Source organism: Carcharhinus amblyrhynchos, chromosome 24 (genome assembly GCF_965287045.1).
Source record: "Carcharhinus amblyrhynchos chromosome 24, sCarAmb.v2.hapA, whole genome shotgun sequence".
NCBI classification, from domain to species: domain Eukaryota; kingdom Metazoa; phylum Chordata; class Chondrichthyes; order Carcharhiniformes; family Carcharhinidae; genus Carcharhinus; species Carcharhinus amblyrhynchos.
The window spans coordinates 1,080,761-1,102,242 of NC_137347.1; the positions used below are offsets into that span (position 1 = coordinate 1,080,761).

Genomic DNA, 21,482 nt, shown 5'->3' on the forward strand with positions numbered 1-21,482 from the left:
CTCTTCAGATAATTATTCAATTCCCTTTTGAAAGGCAAAGAAAGGCGAGTTCAGAATGAGACAGTCTGTGTGTGAGACAGCTCAGCCTACATACCTGAAACAGCCATTCCTCAGCTCCCAACCCTTAGCTGGAACTTCCACAGATGAGTAACAATGTGCTATTACTAACCTTCAACCAGACTTTTTGATAAGACTATGAAAACTATGATTATTACAAATTAAACAATCAGTTTTGTAACATTGAATAACAAAGCAGAACCTTTAACTTACTGATAAAGCAACCTGGGCCAGGATCAAAGGCACCAATCTTACCTCCGGTTCACTCTTGTTGACACTGCAACGTCTAGTCTACCATTGATCCCAGTGTCAACAGGGGCAAGCCCTGTCGCTGTGGTTCTGCCACCTTGATGCAATTAAATGGATTTTAGCAAAGCTTTTGACAAGCTTTCACATGGGAGACTGAAAAGGTTAAAGTACGTGGAATTCAAAGAAAGTTGGTGAAATGGATCAGAAACTGGACACAAAGGGTGGTGGGAGAAAGCTGTTTGAGTGACTGGAGGTTGGTGTCCAGTGGAAGACCACAAGGTTCAGTACTGGGTCCTTATTGTTTGTTATATACAAAATTCATATAGATGATAATGTGGGGGAATGATCAGCATGTTTGTAGATGACACTGAGATTGATAGGGTGGTTAATAGTAAAGAAGGAGGTGGGATGTTACAGGGAGATATAGATGGGTTGGTCAGATAGACAGAGCAGTGGCAGATGGTATTTAACCCTGATTAGGTAGGAAGGACTATTACTTACGTGGCGAAAAACTGCAGCAGGCGATGGTGCAGAGGGACCTCGGGGTCCTTGTGCATGAGTCGCAAAAACCCAGCTTGCAGGTGCAGCAGGTGGTCAGGAAGGCAAATGGGATGCTGGCCTTCATAGCGAGGGGGATTGAATATAAAAGTAGGGAGGTCTTGCTGCAGCTGTATAGAGCATTGGTGAGGCTGCAGCTGGAGTACTGTGTGCAGTTTTGGGCGCCGCACCTGCGCAAGGATATTTTGGCCCTGGAGGGAGTGCAGAGGAGGTTTACTAGGCTGATACCGGAGTTGAGGGGATTGAGCTATGAGGAGAGGCTGAATAAACTAGGCTTGTACTCGTTAGAGTTTAGAAGAATGAGGGGAGATCTCATTGAGACGTATAAGATGATGAATGGGATGGATAGGATAGAGGTGGAGAGACTCTTCCCGCTCAAAAAAGACAGTAGGACTAGGGGGCACAGCCTCAAGATAAAGGGGGGGCGGTTTAGAACGGAGTTGAGGAGGAACTTCTTCACTCAAAGGGTGGTGAATCTCTGGAATTCTCTGCCCGTTGAAGTGGTGGAGGCTGCCTCGCTAAATATTTTTAAGAAGCGGGTTGATGGGTTTTTGATAAGAGAGGGGATTAAGGGTTATGGGGAGAGGGCGGGAAAGTGGAACTGAGACACGACAGATCAGCCATGATCTTATTGAATGGCGGGGCAGGCTCGAAGGGCTAGATGGCCTACTCCTGCTCCTATTTCTTATGTTCTTATGTTCTTAGTGCGAGGTGATGCACTTTTGGAAGAACTAACAAAACAAGGAAGTATTTAATGAATGGCACAACACCAGGAAGTTCGGAGCAATAGAGGGAAGTTATTCACAGATCCCTGAAGGCAGCAGAGCAGGGAATAGGATAGTTAAGGCATATGGGACACTTGCTTTTATCAGTCATTTGTGGTATAGAATATAAGAGCAAGGAGGTAATGTTGGAGCTGTACAGAATGTTGGTTAGGCTACAGCTGGAATACTGAGTGCAGTTCTGATCACCACAGGAAAGATGTGATTGCACTGGACGGGATACAGAGCAGGTTCACCAGGATGTTGCCTGGATTTGAGTATTTAGCTGTAAGGATGGACAGGCTTGGATTGATTTCTCTGGAGAAGGGGAAGGCTGAGGGGGGACAGGATTAAGATGGTGTATAAGATTAAGAGGGGTATAGATAGGGTGAATAGGAAACAGCTGTTCCCCTTCGTTGAGGGGTCAGTCACGAGGGGCAGGAGGTTCAGAGGGGATTTGAGAAAACATTTTTTCACCCAGAGGGTGGTGGAAATCTGGAATGCGCTGTCTGGGCAGGTAGTGTCATGATGTGGGTATGCCGGCGTTGGACTGGTGTAAACACAGTAAAAAGTCTGACAACACCAGGTTTTAGTCCAACCTATTTATTTGATAATACTCACAAGCTTTCGAGGGACACCCTCTTCGTCACCTGACGAAGAGGGTGTCCCTCGAAAGCTTGTGAGTATATTATCAAATAAATAGGTTGGACTAAAACCTGGTGTTGTCAGACTTTTTACAGGTAGTGTTGGTCAGAAACCTTACAATCTTTAACAAGTATTTGGATAAGCACTTCAAATATCAAAACATGCAAGAATATGGGTCAAGTGCTGGAAAATGGAATGCCTATCGTGTTAGTTATTATTGGTGCAGATTTGATGGGTCAAAGGACCTTTTCTGCACTGTGTTACTCTGTGACTCCCTCTCCCTCCCTCCTTCCGAGGATATCCCTCTGTCTATTCCTAACCAATGCCATCTCCTCTTTGTCACTTCTCCCTCTGACTAAAGGAGCATTTCCTGAGGTCTCTCCAGTCACCCTGTCCTTTGCTCAGTGACTCAGTCGCTGATTTTCCACATTCTTCCTGCTCTCAATGAATACTCCACTGTCAAAATTACAAACAAACAGGGTCGTTGCCAGATTTGCTGCGATATGTGCCGGGTTCAGGAGTGTCTCACTGAGTAACAACCCTGGGTGTGAGTCAGGAAGCTGTGGTTTCAGTGTCTACCTGTGGGGCATGAGCACAAAGCCCAGGCTAACATTCAGCACACGGGCCACAGGAAACATCAATCGCTGCCTGTATTACAGCAAAAGAAACTGCAGGACGTGACACACGGAAAAGGGGTGTCAGGATTCCAGCCACTTGATCAGAGGTGAGCAGCTCTGTTCCTGAGGGCACGATGGGGGGGAGCAGAGAGAGGGGTCAGCCTTGGTGGAACAGAGCGCTGGATTTCACACAGGGTTCTGCAAGGATCATATTAGTGTGAGGATGGTACATAGGGACAGGAGAGAGTTACCATGAGAACAGCTTACCTGGTAGGAGGAGTTACAAATAGGAGAGAACTCCAGTGAAGGACTGAGGGAGTGCCGCACTGTCAGAGGGTCAGTGCTGAGGGAGTGCCGCACTGTCAGAGGGTCAGTACTGAGGGAGTGCCGCACTGTCAGAGGGTCAGTGCTGAGGGAGTGCCGCACTGTCAGAGGGTCAGTGCTGAGGGAGTGCCGCACTGTCAGAGGGTCAGTGCTGAGGGAGTGCCGCACTGTCAGAGGGTCAGTGCTGAGGGAGTGCCGCACTGTCAGAGGGTCAGTGCTGAGGGAGCGCCGCACTGTCAGAGGGTCAGTGCTGAGGGACTGCCACACTGTCAGAGGGTCAGTGCTGAGGGAGTGCCGCACTGTCAGAGGGTCAGTGCTGAGGGAGTGCCGCACTGTCAGAGGGTCAGTGCTGAGAGAGTGCCACACTGTCAGAGGGTCAGTGCTGAGGGAGTGCCGCACTGTCAGAGGGTCAGTGCTGAGGGAGTGCGGCACTGTCAGAGGGTCAGTGCTCAGGGAGTGCCGCACTGTCAGAGGGTCAGTGCTGAGGGAGTGCTGCACTGTCAGAGGGTCAGTGCTGAGGGAGCGCCGCACTGTCAGAGGGTCAGTGCTGAGGGAGCGCCGCACCGTCAGAGGGTCAGTGCTGAGGGAGTGCCGCACTGTCAGAGGGTCAGTGCTGAGGGAGTGCCGCACTGTCAGAGGGTCAGTACTGAGGGAGTGCCGCACTGTCAGAGGGTCAGTACTGAGGGAGTGCCGCACTGTCAGAGGGTCAGTACTGAGGGTCTGCTGCACTGTCAGAGGGTCAGTACTGAGGGAGTGCCGCACTGTCAGAGGGTCAGTGCCGAGGGAGTGCCGCACTGTCAGAGGGTTAGTGCTGAGGGAGTGCTGCACTGTCAGAGGGTCAGTGCTGAGGGAGTGCCGCACTGTCAGAGGGTCAGTACTGAGGGAGTGCCGCACTGTCAGAGGGTCAGTGCTGAGGGAGTGCTGCACTGTCAGAGGGTCAGTACTGAGGGAGTGCCGCACTGTCAGAGGGTCAGTGCTGAGGGAGCGCCGCACTGTCAGAGGGTCAGTACTGAGGGAGTGCCGCACTGTCAGAGGGTCAGTGCTGAGGGAGTGCCGCACTGTCAGAGGGTCAGTACTGAGGGAGTGCTGCACTGTCAGAGGGTCAGTACTGAGGGAGTGCCACACTGTCAGAGGGTCAGTGCTGAGGGAGTGCCGCACTGTCAGAGGGTCAGTACTGAGGGAGTGCCGCACTGTCAGAGGGTCAGTACTGAGGGTCTGCTGCACTGTCAGAGGGTCAGTACTGAGGGAGTGCCGCACTGTCAGAGGGTCAGTGCCGAGGGAGTGCCGCACTGTCAGAGGGTCAGTGCTGAGGGAGTGCTGCACTGTCAGAGGGTCAGTGCTGAGGGAGTGCCGCACTGTCAGAGGGTCAGTACTGAGGGAGTGCCGCACTGTCAGAGGGTCAGTGCTGAGGGAGTGCTGCACTGTCAGAGGGTCAGTACTGAGGGAGTGCCGCACTGTCAGAGGGTCAGTGCTGAGGGAGCGCCGCACTGTCAGAGGGTCAGTACTGAGGGAGTGCCGCACTGTCAGAGGGTCAGTACTGAGGGAGTGCCGCACTGTCAGAGGGTCAGTGCTGAGGGAGTGCTGCACTGTCAGAGGGTCAGTGCTGAGGGAGTGCTGCACTGTCTGTCAGAGGGTCAGTACTGAGGGAGTGCCGCACTGTCAGAGGGTCAGTGCTGAGGGAGTGCTGCACTGTCAGAGGGTCAGTGCTGAGGGAGTGCCGCACTGTCAGAGGGTCAGTACTGAGGGAGTGCCGCACTGTCAGAGGGTCAGTGCTGAGGGAGTGCTGCACTGTCAGAGGGTCAGTACTGAGGGAGTGCCGCACTGTCAGAGGGTCAGTGCTGAGGGAGTGCCACACTGTCAGAGGGTCAGTACTGAGGGAGTGCCGCACTGTCAGAGGGTCAGTGCTGAGGGAGTGCCGCACTGTCAGAGGGTCAGTGCTGAGGGAGCGCCGCACTGTCAGAGGGTCAGTGCTGAGGGAGTGCCGCACTGTCAGAGGGTCAGTGCTGAGGGAGCGCCGCACTGTCAGAGGGTCAGTACTGAGGGAGTGCCGCACTGTCAGAGGGTCAGTACTGAGGGAGTGCCGCACTGTCAGAGGGTCAGTGCTGAGGGAGTGCCGCACTGTCAGAGGGTCAGTGCTGAGGGAGTGCCGCACTGTCAGAGGGTCAGTGCTGAGGGGAGGAGGTGATGGGGATGAGGGCTGCGCTGAATGGAGCTGGAAAGTTGCTCCTGATATTCTGATCATTATCACGTTGGTGTTCTCTGTGTTGAATGTTTCTGATACTGAAACAATAACCACACTGAATAAAGAATGACATTTGGACACAAGGTTATAAAAAAATGCTACAAATGTAGAGGTCAGTAATTTTCACACCAATCAGGTTACGGTGCCCCTGTCAGGTTCAGGGACCCAGGGACAGAGGCAGCAAAAATTCCCCAGGGCGGTTCCAGTGATGAGGAAGTTCATTATACAGAGGGGAGTATTGTCCTGGGAGAGGAGGGTGAAAGGTGGTTTGATAGAAATATTCAAAACTATGAGGGCTGTGGACAGGGTGGATAGAGAGAAACTGTTCCCATTGGTGCGAGGATCAAGAGGCAGAGGGTGCAGATTTAAGGTAATTGTTAAAAGAAGCAAAGGGAACTCGAGGAGAAACATTTCTTTTGGCTGTGACCGGTTAGGGTCTGAGACTGCCTGACAGTCTGGTGGAGACAGCCCTCACTGAATTGCTCTTGCACAGGGCCAGCATAGAAACAAAGGGATGAATAGCCTCCTCCCAAGCTGTAACCATTCTATGACTCTGTATTCCATCTACTTCAGTTTACATCGATAGGTTACAAACACATGGTGCAGTCACTAAACCAGACTGAGCAAATAATCCTTACCACAGGTTGCAGTTCTCTTGATATGTAGCTCCTGATGGGTACTGGAGCCCATTCTTTGTACAACCTAGAAAAAAAAGAGACAATCAGCATAAAATTAAGACAGAGAGCACAAGAGAGAGGGAGTGAGGGACAGTGTGAGAGAGCGAGGGAAAGCGCGAAAGAGACGGAGCATGCGAGAATGAGCAAGAGCACAGGAGAGCGAGAGAGGGGAAGCATGAGAGAGCAAGAGTAAGGGAGTGTGAGAAAGAGAGAGGGAGAGAGAGAGGGGTAGTGTGGGAAAGCGAGAGAGAGTGTGAGAGAGCGACAAAGAGCGAGGGAGAGCGAGGGAGCGAGAGGGTGCGTGTGAGAGAGACAGAGGGAGCAAGGGAGAGCGAGAGAGAGGGAGCGTGAGAGCGAAAGAGTGAGGGAGTGGGAAAGTGAGAGCAAGAGAGGGAGCATGGGGGACCGAGAGAGGGAACATGAGAGAGAGAGAGAGAGAGCGTGAGAACAAGGGAGAGAAGGAACGTGAGAGAGAGAGGGGGAACATGAGAGCAAGAGAGAGAGGGAGTGACCTGATAGCAGTGCTGTATTGTTCTTGTTCTTTGTATTCAGCCTCCACTGATAAAGAGACAGAAAACTGATAAGAAAGATGATTCCCTTCTTGTCCATAGGACTGCAGGTGTGAGGAGCGAACCTTAAACCTGGATTTGCGTAGGAAAGGTTACTAGGCAATGGGGTGGGGGGAAGGTGAAGGAGAACCTCTGGGTTTGGTTGACCAATGCAATCCTAATTCTGCTGAAAGGTAGAACAAGCAGACGAGGAAGGAGCATCAGAGAGAAAGCTAAGACTTTACCTGTTAAAAACCTGTTTAAAATAAGTTTAAAGCACTTTGTTCTTTGTAGAACTGTTTAAAGCATTTACTTATTGTATTTACTGCTTTAAGAATTGTGAGGGAGTGATTATCAGGCAGTTGTGGCCCATCAGCTTTAAATCAGCGCCAAGTTTAAAAGGAGGCCTGGTGTAGATAGCGGGCAGCGTCGGAGCGGGCAGCGGAGTGAGAGGGAAGCAGAGTGAGCTATTAGGGCTTAATATCAAAAAGGGCTTGAAGGTAAAAAGGCCAGGTGGAAAGAACAAGGAAAAAAAAAAAAAATTTTTTTTTCAAAACTACTACAGCAAAAAACAAGGAAAATATTTTTTCCCACAACAAATTATATTGAATAATGGAGGGGCATGTGATGTGCGGTTCCTGTATGATGTGGGAACTGGTGGACCCCAGGGTCCTTCCCAGTGGCCATGTCTGCAGTAAGTGCAGGTTGCTGGAGGAGCTCCAGCTCAGGGTAAATGAGCTGGCCTCTGAGCTACAGACACTGAGGCTCATCAGGGGGAGAGAGGGTGTCATTGTCAATGGGGTGCAAGTGACATCCACCCCCCCTAGACTGTCAAAATCTAAGGGTCACGAACAAAAGGGGGCTGCTGGGAGGAGGAAGGGGGGTGAGGAGCGGAGGCCTCAGCCTCTTAATCTGCATAACAGGTTTGAGGTTCTTGCTTCCAGGCTGGACGAGAACGAGGCAGGTGAGGTTGGTGAGCAAACTGCACACGGTACAGTGATGCAGCAGGACATAGGCAAAGAGAAGGGGAAAAGGAACGTAGTAGTGATTGGAGATAGTGGGGTGAAGGGTATTGACACTGTCCTTTGTCACAATGACAAAGTGCACAGAAGGGTGTGTTGTCTGCCTGGTGCTCGGGTACAGGATGTCGCAGCTGGGCTGCAGAGGAATCTGGAGTGGGAGGGTGAGAACCCAGTTGTGGTGGTACATGTGGGTGCCAGCGACGTAGGCAAAGTGCGGACTGAGGATCTGGGGAGGGAGTATGAGAAGCTGGGAATGGAATTAAAAAGTAGAACCGACAAGGTGGTCTTCTCTGGGCTACTGCCTGAACTGAGTGCAGACGGGCGTAGGGTTGACAGGATAAAGGAAGTGAATGGGTGGCTCAGAGATTGGTGTGGGAGGAATGGGATCGAATTTATGGGGCATTGGCACCAGTATTGGGGTAGGTGGGACTTGTTCGGGCGGGATGGGGTTGGTCTGAATCGTGCTGGGACCAGAGTGCTGGCGAATCGAGTAAAGAGGACTGTAGACAGGGCTTTAAACTAATTAGGGGGGGGAGGGTGCGAGGGTAGGTGATGTTAGGAGGTCTACAGTTAAGGATAGGGTACAGGTAAGGGAAGAGGCTGAGGATGTCCCAAGTGGTGGCGTTACGGCAAATAGGGTCCAGAAGAAGGCTGGGATGAAAGCGCTTTATCTGAATGCACGAAGCATTCGGAATAAAGTGGATGAGCTGGTGGCGCAGATCGACACAAATGGATACGATCTGGTGGCCATTACAGAGACGTGGCTGCAAGGTGACAGGGACTGGGAGATGAATGTACAGGGCTATCAAGTGTTTAGGAAGGATAGGCAGGAGGAAAGAGGGGGTGGCGTAGCTCTGCTGATTAAGGACAGCATCAAGGTGGTAGCAAGGGATGATATCGGAGCCAAAGAGCAGAAAGTGGAATCGTTGTGGGTGGAGATTAGGAACAGCAAAGGGAGGAAGACGCTGGTGGGTGTCGTCTATAGGCCCCCGAATAATGATCTGGAGGTGGGGCGGGCTGTTAACGCGCAAATAAGTGCGGCGTGCAGGAATGGGACGGCAGTAGTTATGGGGGATTTCAATCTGCATATTGATTGGTCGACCCATGTTGGACGCAGGGGGCTCGAGGAGGAGTTCTTGGAATGCTGCCGGGATAGTTTCCTGGAACAGTGTGTGTTGGAGCCGACGAGGGAGCGAGCTATCTTGGATCTGGTGCTATGTAATGAGGCGGGTAGAATTAGGGACCTTGAGGTGAAGGATCCTCTTGGAGAGAGTGATCATTGTATGGTGGAGTTTCTGTTGCAGATGGAGGAGGAGAAAGTGGGTTCCCGGACATGCGTCCTTTGTTTGAATAGAGGGGAGTATGGTAGGATGAGAGAAGAATTGGCGAATGTGGACTGGGGGAGCGCGTTGGAAGGTAGGTCTGCTGAGGAGCAGTGGAGGATCTTTAAGGAGATCTTTCTTGGTGCTCAGCAGAAATTTATTCCGATGGTTAAAAAGGACAGTAGGAAGAGAGGTAATAAGCCGTGGATAACGAAGGAGGTGAAGGAAAGTGTTAAATTAAAAGCGGAGGAATTTAGAGTAGCTAAGAGCAGTGGGCGAGAAGAGGATTGGGAAAGGTTTAAATGTCAACAAAGATTGACAAAAAAGTTGATAAAGGAGGGTAGAAGAAGCTATGAAGCTGGGCTAGCACTTAATATAAAAAAGGATAGCAAGAGTTTTTATAAATATATAAAAAGGAAGAGGCTGGCTAGGGTGAATGTTGGTCCTTTAGAGGATGAGAAAGGGGAGCTAGTGGTAGGGGATGGGGATATGGCTAAGGTCTTGAATAACTTTTTTGTTTCTGTCTTCACGGAGGAGGACGTGAATAATTTGCCGGGTGTTAGCGATGGAAAGGTGGTAGGACTGGAGGGTCTTAATGACATTACTGTTACTAGAGAGGTGGTGCGCGACAGACTGGAGGGGCTGATTGTGGACAAGTCCCCAGGACCGGATGGAATGCATCCGAGGGTTCTGAAAGAAATGGCGGAGGTGATAGTGGATGCCTTGGTGGTTATTTTCCAGACGTCGCTGGATTCCGGGGAAGTGCCGGAGGATTGGAAAACGGCTAATGTTACGCCGTTGTTTAAGAAGGGTGCCAGGCAAAAGGCGGGGAATTACAGGCCGGTTAGTTTAACGTCTGTGGTAGGTAAAATGTTAGAATCCGTCATTAAGGAGGAAATTGCGAGGCATCTTGAAGGGAATTGCTTGATAGGGCAGACGCAACACGGTTTCATTAAAGGGAAGTCGTGTCTGACAAATTTACTGGAGTTCTATGAGGATGTGTCTAGGGCGGTGGATAGAGGAGAGCCGGTGGATGTGGTCTTTCTGGATTTTCAGAAGGCGTTTGATAAGGTACCTCACAAGAGGTTACTGCAGAAGGTCAGAGGACATGGAGTTGGGGGTAGGGTGTTAGCGTGGATAGAGGATTGGTTGTCAAATAGGAGGCAGAGAGTGGGGGTCAATGGGTGCTATTCGGATTGGCGGTTGGTGACTAGTGGGGTGCCCCAGGGGTCGGTGCTGGGGCCTCAGCTATTTACCATTTATATAGATGATCTGGAGGAGGGAACCGAGTGTAGGGTGTCGAAATTTGCTGATGACACCAAGATTGGGGGAAAGGCAAATTGTGCGGAGGGTGTGGAGAGTCTGCAGAAGGATCTAGATAGGCTGGGTGAATGGGCCAGGAAATGGCAAATGGAATTTAATGTTGGCAAGTGTGAGGTGGTCCACTTTGGTAGGAAGAATGGTAGGAAGGACTATTACTTACGTGGCGAAAAACTGCAGCAGGCGACGGTGCAGAGGGACCTCGGGGTCCTTGTGCATGAGTCGCAAAAACCCAGCCTGCAGGTGCAGCAGGTGGTCAGGAAGGCGAATGGGATGCTGGCCTTCATAGCGAGGGGGATTGAATATAAAAGTAGGGAGGTCTTGCTGCAGCTGTATAGGGCACTGGTGAGGCCGCAGCTGGAGTACTGTGTGCAGTTTTGGGCGCCGCACCTGCGCAAGGATATTTTGGCCTTGGAGGGAGTGCAGAGGAGGTTTACTAGGCTGATACCGGAGTTGAGGGGGTTGAGCTACGAGGAGAGGCTGAATAAACTAGGCTTGTACTCGTTAGAGTTTAGAAGAATGAGGGGAGATCTCATTGAGACGTATAAGATGATGAATGGGATGGATAGGATAGAGGTGGAAAGACTCTTCCCGCTCAAAAAAGACAGTAGGACTAGGGGGCACAGCCTCAAGATAAAGGGGGGGCAGTTCAGAACGGAGTTGAGGAGGAACTTCTTCACTCAAAGGGTGGTGAATCTCTGGAATTCTCTGCCCGTTGAAGTGGTGGAGGCTGCCTCGCTAAATATTTTTAAGAAGCGGGTTGATGGGTTTTTGATAAGAGAGGGGATTAAGGGTTATGGGGAGAGGGCGGGAAAGTGGAACTGAGCCACGACAGATCAGCCATGATCTTATTGAATGGCGGGGCAGGCTCGAAGGGCCAGATGGCCTACTCCTGCTCCTATTTCTTATGTTCTTATGTTCTTATGTAACACTATTGGCCAAAATAAATAAAACGTATTAATGTAATTGGACCATCCAGATTGAATGACAGGTGGGGTGAGAGGATTAAATCTTCAGAAATGTATCTGTTGTGCTCATGTGATGTAATGTTAGACAGAAGTTGGAATCCTCCGGCTATCTCTCTCCCAGTTCATGTTGGCCAAATAAAGAACATCTTGGAACAATATGTAGATAGTCCGACTAGAGAGGGGGCGACACTGCACCTGGTACCAGGGAATGAACCCGGACAGGTCAAAGTTGCAGTGGGGGAACATGTGGTCAACAGTGACCACAATTCCGTAAGTTTTTGGATATTCATGGAAAAGGACAAGTGTTGTCCTAGGGTTAGGATGCTAAACTGGGGAAAGACTTACTATAACCAGGTTAGGCAGGATTTGGAGGCTGCTGTTTGAGTGAGGCTTTGCAGGTAAATCCACATTTGGCACGTGGGAGTCTTTTAGGGGGCAGTTGATCAGAGTGGGGACAGTCATATGCCTGTGAAAAAGAAAATCCCAAGGCATCTTATACATATATCAGGAACAAGAGGGTGGCTAGAGAAAGAGTTGGTCCAGACAAAGAGAATGGAGGGAAATTATGGATAGAAATTGGAAGTGGGTGAGTTCCTTATTGAGTACTTTGCAAGGAGAGAGACATATTAATCGATGGTGTGTTGGAGGAGTGTATAAACCCTCTACAGCAAGTCACCATTACGAGGGAGGAAGTGTCAGGTGAATTAAAAAGCATTAAGGTGGACAAATCCCCAGGGCCAGGTGGCATCTATCCCAGATCACTGAGGGAAACGAGTGAGGAAATTGCTGGGCCTTTAAAAGAAATCTTTGTTTCCTCATTGGCCACAGGTGATGTTGCAGAAGATTGGAGGATGGTTAATGTTGGCCTGTTATACAAGAAGGGTAGCAAGGATAACCCAGGTAATTATAGGCCAGTGAGCTTGATGTCAATGATAGTGAAATTGTTGGAGAAGATTTTCAAGGATAGGATCTATACACATTCGGAACTGAATGGTCTTGTTGGTGTTGTTTTGTACGGAGGAGGTAAGTCTCACTAATTTGATTGAGCTTTTTGAGGAATTGACAAAAATGATCGATGAGGGAAGGGCTGTGGATGTCATCTACACAGACTTTAGTAAAGCATTTGACAAACATTTTTCTTTACTCAGAGAGTGGTTGGGGTGGGGAATGCACTGCCTGCTGTGATAGTGGAGTCGGACACTTTAGGAACTTTCAAGCGGTTATTGGATAGACACATGGAGCACACGAGAATGATAGGGAGTGGGATAACTTGATCTTGGGTTTGGATAAAGCTCGGCACAACATCGAGGGCTGTTCGATGTTCTATGTTCTAAGGTCCCTCATGGTAGGTTGGTACAAAAGGTTAAATCACACAGGATCAGGGGTGAACTAGCTAGAGGGATTCAGAACTGGCTTGGCCACAGAAGATAGAGGGTAGCGGTGGAAGGGTGTTTATCTGAATGGAGGTCTGTAACTAGTGATGTTCCGCAGGGATCAGTGCTGGGACCTCTGCTGATGGAATATTTATAAATGACTTGGAAGAAAACATAGGTGGTTTGATTAGCAAGTCTGCGGATGATACTAAGATTGCTGGAGTTGCGGATTGTGATGAAGATTGTGAAAGGATACGGCAGGATAGAGTTAGGCTGGAAAACTGGCCAGAAAAATGGAATTCAATCCGGACAAATGCGGGGCAATACACTTTGATAGGTCCAATTCAGATCGGAGCTATAAAATAAATGGCAGAACCATCAGGAGCACAGACACACAGAGAGACCTGGGCATTCAGGTCCACAGATCCTTAAAAGTGGCAGCACAAGTGGAAAAGGTGGCGAAGAAAGCAGACAGCAGGCTTTCCTTCATCAGACAGGGCATCGAGTATAAAAGTTGGCAAATTATATCACAGTGATATAAAACGTTGGTTAGGCCACATTTGGAATGCTGGTCACAATATTACCAGAAGGAAGTAGTAGCTTTGAAGAGTTGACAGAAAAGGTTTAGGATGTTTCCTGGTATGGAGGACATTAGCAATGAGGAAAAACTGGATAAATTGGAATTGTTCTCCCTGAAAAGATGGAGGCTGAGGGCAACCTGATAGAAGTTTATAAAATTATGAGGGGCATCCTATTATAGAAGGATGTTATTAAAATAGAAAGGGCAGAGAAGGTTCACTAGGATGTTACTGGGATTTGATGGATTGAGTTATAAGGAGAGGCTGGATAGACTGGAACTTTTATCTCTGGAGTGTAGGAGGCTGAGGGGTGATCTTATAGAGGTCTATAAAATAATGAGGGACACAGATCAGCTAGATAGTCAATATCTTTTCCCCAAAGTAGGAGAGTCTAAAACTAGAGGGCGTAGGTTTAAGGTGAGATACAAAAAGGTCCAGAGGGGTAATTTGTCCCCACAGAGGGTGATGAGTGTCTGGAACAAGCCGCCAGAGGTAGTAGTAGAGGCAGGTACAATTTTGTCTTTTAAAAAGCATTTAGACAGTTACATGGATAAGATGGGTATAGAGGGATATGGGCCAAATGCGGGCAAGTGGGACTAGCTTAATAGTAAAAACTGGGCGACATGGACAAGTTTGGCCAAAGGGCCTGTTTCCATGCTGTGAAGCTCTATGACTCTTTGACTCATGGAACTATAGTTAAGAAAGCCCACTAACACCTCTACTTTCTTGAAGACTAAGGAAATTTGGCATGTCAGCTACGACTCTCACCAACTTTTACAGATTCTTTCTGAGTGTATCACAGCTTGGTATGGGCTCCTGCTGTGCCCAAGACCACAAGAAACTACAAAAGCAGCCCAATCCATCACGCAAACCAGCCACCCATCCATTGACTCTGTCTACGCTTCCTGCTGCCTCGGTAAAGCAGCCAGCATAGTTATGGACCCCAGGCTCTGCGGACATTCTCGTGGTTCTTCCATCAGGAAAAAGATACAAAAGTCTGAGGTCACGCATCAACCGACTCAAGGACAGCTTCTTCTCTGCTGCTGTCAGACTTTTGAACGGACCTACCTCACATTAAGTTTCTCTACACTCCAGCTATGACTGTAACACTACATTCCCCACTCTCTCCTTTCCTTATCTGTGAGTGGTGTGCGTTGTCTGTGCAGTGCACAGGAAACCCTTCAGTTTGTCATTTGGGGCTCTCCCCGGTGTGACCATCATACCTCCACACACCTTCCTTCCAAATAAGCCTGCCTGGGATCACAGACTGCATTGTGAATCTTTACCCGGTCTGGTGAACTGGAGTCAGGCCTCAGGCTGCCTGTCACTGCAGCTCACTAAACATCTGCCCCATTCATTGCAGCGAGATTTCCATGCTGTCATACCTGGGCTTGGGCTGCGGTCCCCTGACTGCTCACCACTTTTAAATGCTGACATTCTTCGAGAATTCACCCCTCACCCGACTCCCTCCCCCGAGGGCCCTACACCCGACTCCCTCCCCCGAGGGCCCTACACCCGACTCCCTATCCCGAGGGCCCTACACCCGACTCCCTCCCCCGAGGGCCCTACACCCGACTCCCTCCCCCGAGGGCCCTACACCCGACTCCCTCCCCCGAGGGCCCTTCACCCGACTCCCTACCCCGAGGGCCCTTCACCCGACTCCCTACCCCGAGGGCCCTACACCCGACTCCCTATCCCGAGGGCCCTACACCCGACTCCCTATCCCGAGGGCCCTTCACCCGACTCCCTACCACGAGGGCCCTACACCCGACTCCCTATCCCGAGGGCCCTTCACCCGACTCCCTCCCCCGAGGGCCCTACACCCGACTCCCTCCCCCGAGGGTACTACACCCGACTCCCTCCCCCGAGGGCCCTACACCCGACTCCCTCCCCCGAGGGCCCTACACCCGACTCCCTCCCCTGAGGGTACTACACCTGACTCCCTACCCCGAGGGCCCTACACCCGACTCCCTCCCCCGAGGGCCCTACACCCGACTCCCTCCCCCGAGGGCCCTACACCCGACTCCCTCCCCCGAGGGCCCTACACCCGACTCCCTCCCCCGAGGGCCCTACACCCGACTCCATCCCCCGAGGGCCCTACACCCGACTCCCTCCCCTGAGGGTACTACACCTGACTCCCTACCCCGAGGGCCCTACACCCGACTCCCTCCCCCGAGGGCCCTACACCCGACTCCCTCCCCCGAGGGCCCTACACCCGACTCCATCCCCCGAGGGCCCTACACCCGACTCCCTCCCCCGAGGGTACTACACCTGACTCCCTACCACGAGGGCCCTTCACCTGACTCCCTCCCCCGAGGGCCCTACACCCGACTCCCTACCCCGAGGGCCCTACACCCGACTCCCTCCCCCGAGGGCCCTACACCCGACTCCCTCCCCCGAGGGCCCTTCACCCGACTCCCTCCCCCGAGGGCCCTTCACCCGACTCCCTCCCCCGAGGGTACTACACCTGACTCCCTACCACGAGGGCCCTTCACCCGACTCCCTCCCCCGAGGGCCCTACACCCGACTCCCTCCCCCGAGGGCCCTACACCCGACTCCCTCCCCCGAGGGCCCTTCACCCGACTCCCTACCCCGAGGGCCCTACACCCGACTCCCTCCCCCGAGGGCCCTTCACCCGACTCCCTACCCCGAGGGTCCTTCACCCGACTCCCTACCCCGAGGGCCCGACACCCGACTCCCTCCCCCGAGGGCCCTACACCCGACTCCCTCCCCCGAGGGCCCTACACCCGACTCCCTCCCCCGAGGGCCCTACACCCGACTCCCTCCCCCGAGGGCCCTTCACCCGACTCCCTACCCCGAGGGCCCTACACCCGACTCCCTCCCCCGAGGGCCCTTCACCCGACTCCCTACCCCGGGGGCCCTACACCCGACTCCCTCCCCCGAGGGCCCTTCACCCGACTCCCTCCCCCGAGGGCCCTACACCCGACTCCCTCCCCCGAGGGCCCTACACCCGACTCCCTCCCCCGAGGGCCCTACACCCGACTCCCTCCCCCGAGGGCCCTACACCCGACTCCCTACCCCGAGGGCCCTACACCCGACTCCCTACCCCGAGGGCCCTACACCCGACTCCCTCCCCCGAGGGCCCTACACCCGACTCCCTCCCCCGAGGGCCCTACACCCGACTCCCTACCCCGAGGGCCCTACACCCGACTCCCTACCCCGAGGGCCCTACACCCGACTCCCTACCCCGAGGGCCCTACACCCGACTCCCTACCCCGAGGGCCCTACACCCGACTCCCTCCCCCGAGGGCCCTACACCCGACTCCCTCCCCCGAGGGCCCTACACCCGACTCCTGAGGATTATGGAGGTGCCCAAAACCCCACTATTCCCCCGAAACAAACTCTGTCCAATATCCCTCCTTGAGAAATAGTCCTTTGATTTACTCAGAATCTTTCAGTCCCCCATCCCGCCTATTAGACAGTGAATAGAGTCAGAGGTATCCAGCATGGAAACAGGCCCTTCAGCCTACCTTGTCCATGCTGCCCAGTTTTTACCACTAAATTGCTCCCAATTACTGGCGTTTGGCCCTCTATACTAATCTTAACTGTCTAAACGCTTTTTAAAAGACAAAATTGTACCCACGTTAACTACTGCCTCTGGCAGCTTGTTCCAGACACTCACCAGCCTGTGTGAGAAAACACTGCCCCTCTGGACCCTTCTGTATCTCTCCCCTCTCACCTTAAACCTCTGCCCTCTAGTTTTAGACTCCTGTACTGTTGAAAAAACATGTTGACTGTCCAGCTGATCTGTGCCCCTCATTATTTTAAAGACTTCTATAAAATCACGCCTCAGTCTCCTTCACTCCAAGGAAAATAGTCCCAATCTATCTAACCCCTCCTTATAACTCAAACCATCAAGTCCCGTTAGCGTCAGTGAGGGTCAGTGTGTGTGGGACCCGTACCCCAGTGAGAGTCAGTGTGTGTGGAACCTGTACCCCAGTGAGAGTCAGTGTGTGTGGGACCCGTACCCCAGTGAGAGTCAGTGTGTGTGGAACTGTACCCCAGTGAGAGTCAGTGTGTGTGGGACCCGTACCCCAGTGAGAGTCAGTGTGTGTGGGACCCGTACCCCAGTGAGAGTCAGTGTGTGTGGGACCCGTACCCCAGTGAGAGTCAGTGTGTGTGGGACCCGTACCCCAGTGAGAGTCAGTGTGTTTGGGAGCCGTACCCCAGTGAGAGTCAGTGTGTGTGGGACCCGTACCCCAGTGAGAGTCAGTGTGTGTGGGACCCATTCCCCAGTGAGAGTCAGTGTGTGTGGGACCCGTACCCCAGTGAGAGTCAGTGTGTGTGGGACCCGTACCCCAGTGAGAGTCAGTGTGTGTGGGAGCCGTACCCCAGTGAGAGTCAGTGTGTGAGGGACCCGTACCCCAGTGAGAGTCAGTGTGTGTGGGACCCGTACCCCAGTGAGAGTCAGTGTGTGGGACCCGTACCCCAGTGAGAGTCAGTGTGTGTGGGACCCGTACCCCAGTGAGAGTCAGTGTGTGTGGGACCCGTACCCCAGTGAGAGTCAGTGTGTGTGGGACCCGTACCCCAGTGAGAGTCAGTGTGTGGGACCCGTACCCCAGTGAGAGTCAGTGTGTGGGACCCGTACCCCAGTGAGAGTCAGTGTGTGTGGGAGCCGTACCCCAGTGAGAGTCAGTGTGTGTGGGACCCGTACCCCAGTGAGAGTCAGTGTGTGTGGGACCCGTACTCCAGTGTGAATCAGTGTGTGTGGGACCCGTACCCCAGTGAGAGTCAGTGTGTGTGGGACCCCAGAGAGAGTCAGTGTGTGTGGGACCCGTACCCCAGTGAGAGTCAGTGTGTGGGACCCGTACCCCAGTGAGAGTCAGTGTGTGTGGGACCCGTACCCCAGTGAGAGTCAGTGTGTGTGGGACCCGTACCCCAGTGAGAGTCAGTGTGTGTGGGACCCGTACCCCAGTGAGAGTCAGTGTGTGGGACCCGTACCCCAGTGAGAGTCAGTGTGTGGGACCCGTACCCCAGTGAGAGTCAGTGTGTGTGGGACCCGTACCCCAGTGAGAGTCAGTGTGTGTGGGAGCCGTACCCCAGTGAGAGTCAGTGTGTGTGGGACCCGTACCCCAGTGAGAGTCAGTGTGTGTGTGGAACCCGTACCCCAGTGAGAGTCAGTGTGTGTGTGGGACCCGTACCCCAGTGAGAGTCAGTGTGTGTGGGACCCGTATCCCAGTGAGAGTCAGTGTGTGTGGGACCCGTATCCCAGTGAGAGTCAGTGTGTGTGTGGGACCCGTACCCCAGTGAGAGTCAGTGTGTGTGGGAGCCGTACCCCAGTGAGAGTCAGTGTGTGTGGGACCCGTATCCCAGTGAGAGTCAGTGTGTGTGTGGGACCCGTACCCCAGTGAGAGTCAGTGTGTGTGGGACCCGTACCCCAGTGAGAGTCAGTGTGTGTGGGACCCGTATCCCAGTGAGAGTCAGTGTGTGTGTGGGACCCGTACCCCAGTGAGAGTCAGTGTGAGTGGGAGCCGTACCCCAGTGAGAGTCAGTGTGTGTGGGACCCGTACCCCAGTGAGGGTCAGTGTGTGTGGGACCCGTACCCCAGTGAGAGTCAGTGTGTGTGTGGGGTCCGTACCCCAGTGAGAGTCAGTGTGTGTGAGACCCGTACCCCAGTGAGAGTCAGTGTGTGTGGAACCTGTACCCCAGTGAGAGTCAGTGTGTGTGGGACCCATACCCCAGTGAGAGTCAGTGTGTGTGGGGTCCGTACCCCAGTGAGAGTCAGTGTGTGTGGAACCTGTACCCCAGTGAGAGTCAGTGTGTGTGGGACCCATACCCCAGTGAGAGTCAGTGTGTGTGGGGTCCGTACCCAAGTGAGAGTCAGTGTGTGTGTGGGGTCCGTATCCCAGTGAGAGTCAGTGTGTGTGGGACCCGTACCCCAGTGAGAGTCAGTGTGTGTGGGACCCATACCCCAGTGAGAGTCAGTGTGTGTGGGACTCATACCCCAGTGAGAGTCAGTGTGTGTGGGACCCATACCCCAGTGAAAGTCAGTGTGTGTGGGACCCGTACCCCAGTGAGAGTCAGTGTGTGTGGGACCCGTACCCCAGTGAGAGTCAGTGTGTGTGGGACCCGTACCCCAGTGAGAGTCAGTGTGTGTGGGGTCTGTACCCAAGTGAGAGTCAGTGTGTGTGGGACCTGTACCCCAGTGAGAGTCAGTGTGTGTGGGACCCGTACCCCAGTGAGAGTCAGTGTGTGAGGGACCCGTACCCCAGTGAGAGTCAGTGTGTCTGGGGTCCGTACCCCAGTGAGAGTCAGTGTGTGAGGGGTCCGTACCCCAGTGAGAGTCAGTGTGTGTGGGGTCCGTACCCAAGTGAGAGTCAGTGTGTGTGTGGGGTCCGTACCCCAGTGAGAGTCAGTGTGTGTGGGACCCGTACCCCAGTGAGAGTCAGTGTGTGAGGGACCCGTACCCCAGTGAGAGTCAGTGTGTGTGTGGGGTCCGTACCCCAGTGAGAGTCAGTGTGTGTGGGACCCGTACCCCAGTGCGAGTCAGTGTGTGAGGGACCCGTACCCCAGTGAGAGTCAGTGTGTGAGGGACCCGTACCCCAGTGAGACTCAGTGTGCGTGGGACCCGTACCCCAGTGAGAGTCAGTGTGTGTGGGACCCGTACCCCAGTGAGAGTCAGTGTGTGTGTGGGACCCGTACCCCAGTGAGAGTCAGTGTGTGTGGGACCCGTACCCCAGTGAGAGTCAGTGTGTGAGGGACCCGTACCCCAGTGAGAGTCAGTGTGCGTGGGACCCGTACCCCAGTGAGAGTCAGTGTGTGTGGGACCCGTACCCCAGTGAGAGTCAGTGTGTGTATGGGACCCGTACCCCAGTGAGAGTCAGTGTGTGTGGGACCCGTACCCCAGTGAGAGTCAGTGTGTGTGGGACCCATACCCCAGTGAGAGTCAGTGTGTGTGGGACCCATACCCCAGTGAGAGTCAGTGTGTGTGGGACCCATACCCCAGTGAAAGTCAGTGTGTGTGGGACCCGTACCCCAGTGAGAGTCAGTGTGTGTGGGACCCGTACCCCAGTGAGAGTCAGTGTGTGTGGGACCTGTACCCCAGTGAGAGTCAGTGTGTGTGGGAGCCGTACCCCAGTGAGAGTCAGTGTGTGTGGGACCCGTACCCCAGTGAGAGTCAGTGTGTGTGGGACCCGTACCCCAGTGAGAGCCAGTGTGTGTGGGAGCCGTACCCCAGTGAAAGTCAGTGTGTGTGGGGTCTGTACCCAAGTGAGAGTCAGTGTGTGTGGGACCTGTACCCCAGTGAGAGTCAGTGTGTGTGGGACCCGTACCCCAGTGAGAGTCAGTGTGTGAGGGACCCGTACCCCAGTGAGAGTCAGTGTGTGTGGGGTCCGTACCCCAGTGAGAGTCAGTGTGTGAGGGGTCCGTACCCCAGTGAGAGTCAGTGTGTGTGGGGTCCGTACCCAAGTGAGAGTCAGTGTGTGTGTGGGGTCCGTACCCCTGTGAGAGTCAGTGTGTGTGTGGGGTCCGTACCCCAGTGAGAGTCAGTGTGTGTGTGGGACCCGTACCCCAGTGAGAGTCAGTGTGTGTGGGACCCGTACCCCAGTGAGAGTCAGTGTGTGTGGGACCCGTACCCCAGTGAGAGTCAGTGTGTGTGGGACCCGTACCCCAGTGAGAGTCAGTGTGTGTGGGACCCGTACCCCAGTGAGAGTCAGTGTGTGAGAGACGCGTACCCAAGTGAGAGTCAGTGTGTGTGGGGTCCGTACCCAAGTGAGAGTCAGTGTGTGTGGGACCTGTACCCCAGTGAGAGTCAGTGTGTGTGGGACCCGTACCCCAGTGAGAGTCAGTGTGTGTGGGGTCCGTACCCCAGTGAGAGTCAGTGTGTGTGTGGGGTCCGTACCCCAGTGAGAGTCAGTGTGTGAGGGGTCCGTACCCCAGTGAGAGTCAGTGTGTGTGGGGTCCGTACCCAAGTGAGAGTCAGTGTGTGTGTGGGGTCCGTACCCCAGTGAGAGTCAGTGTGTGTATGGGACCCGTACCCCAGTGAGAGTCAGTGTGTGTGGGACCCATACCCCAGTGAGAGTCAGTGTGTGTGGGGTCCGTACCCCAGTGAGAGTCAGTGTGTGTGGGACCCATACCCCAGTGAGAGTCAGTGTGTGTGGAACCCGTACCCCAGTGAGAGTCAGTGTGTGTGTGGGGTCCGTACCCCAGTGAGAGTCAGTGTGTGTGTGGGGTCCGTACCCCAGTGAGAGTCAGTGTGTGT

At 53.4% G+C, this 21,482-nt stretch overlaps 1 protein-coding gene across 3 annotated transcripts in view; it reads right to left on the minus strand.

The window, feature by feature from the left end:
- Positions 1-21,482, minus strand: part of tinagl1 (tubulointerstitial nephritis antigen-like 1) — a 118,140-nt gene that overhangs the window by 85,662 nt on the left and 10,996 nt on the right. For all 3 annotated transcript variants that reach the window (XM_080211431.1, XM_080211432.1, XM_080211430.1), the window contains exon 3: positions 6,092-6,155. In XM_080211431.1, the coding sequence (XP_080067557.1) occupies positions 6,092-6,155 (64 nt within the window). The remainder of the gene's footprint in view (positions 1-6,091; positions 6,156-21,482) is intronic.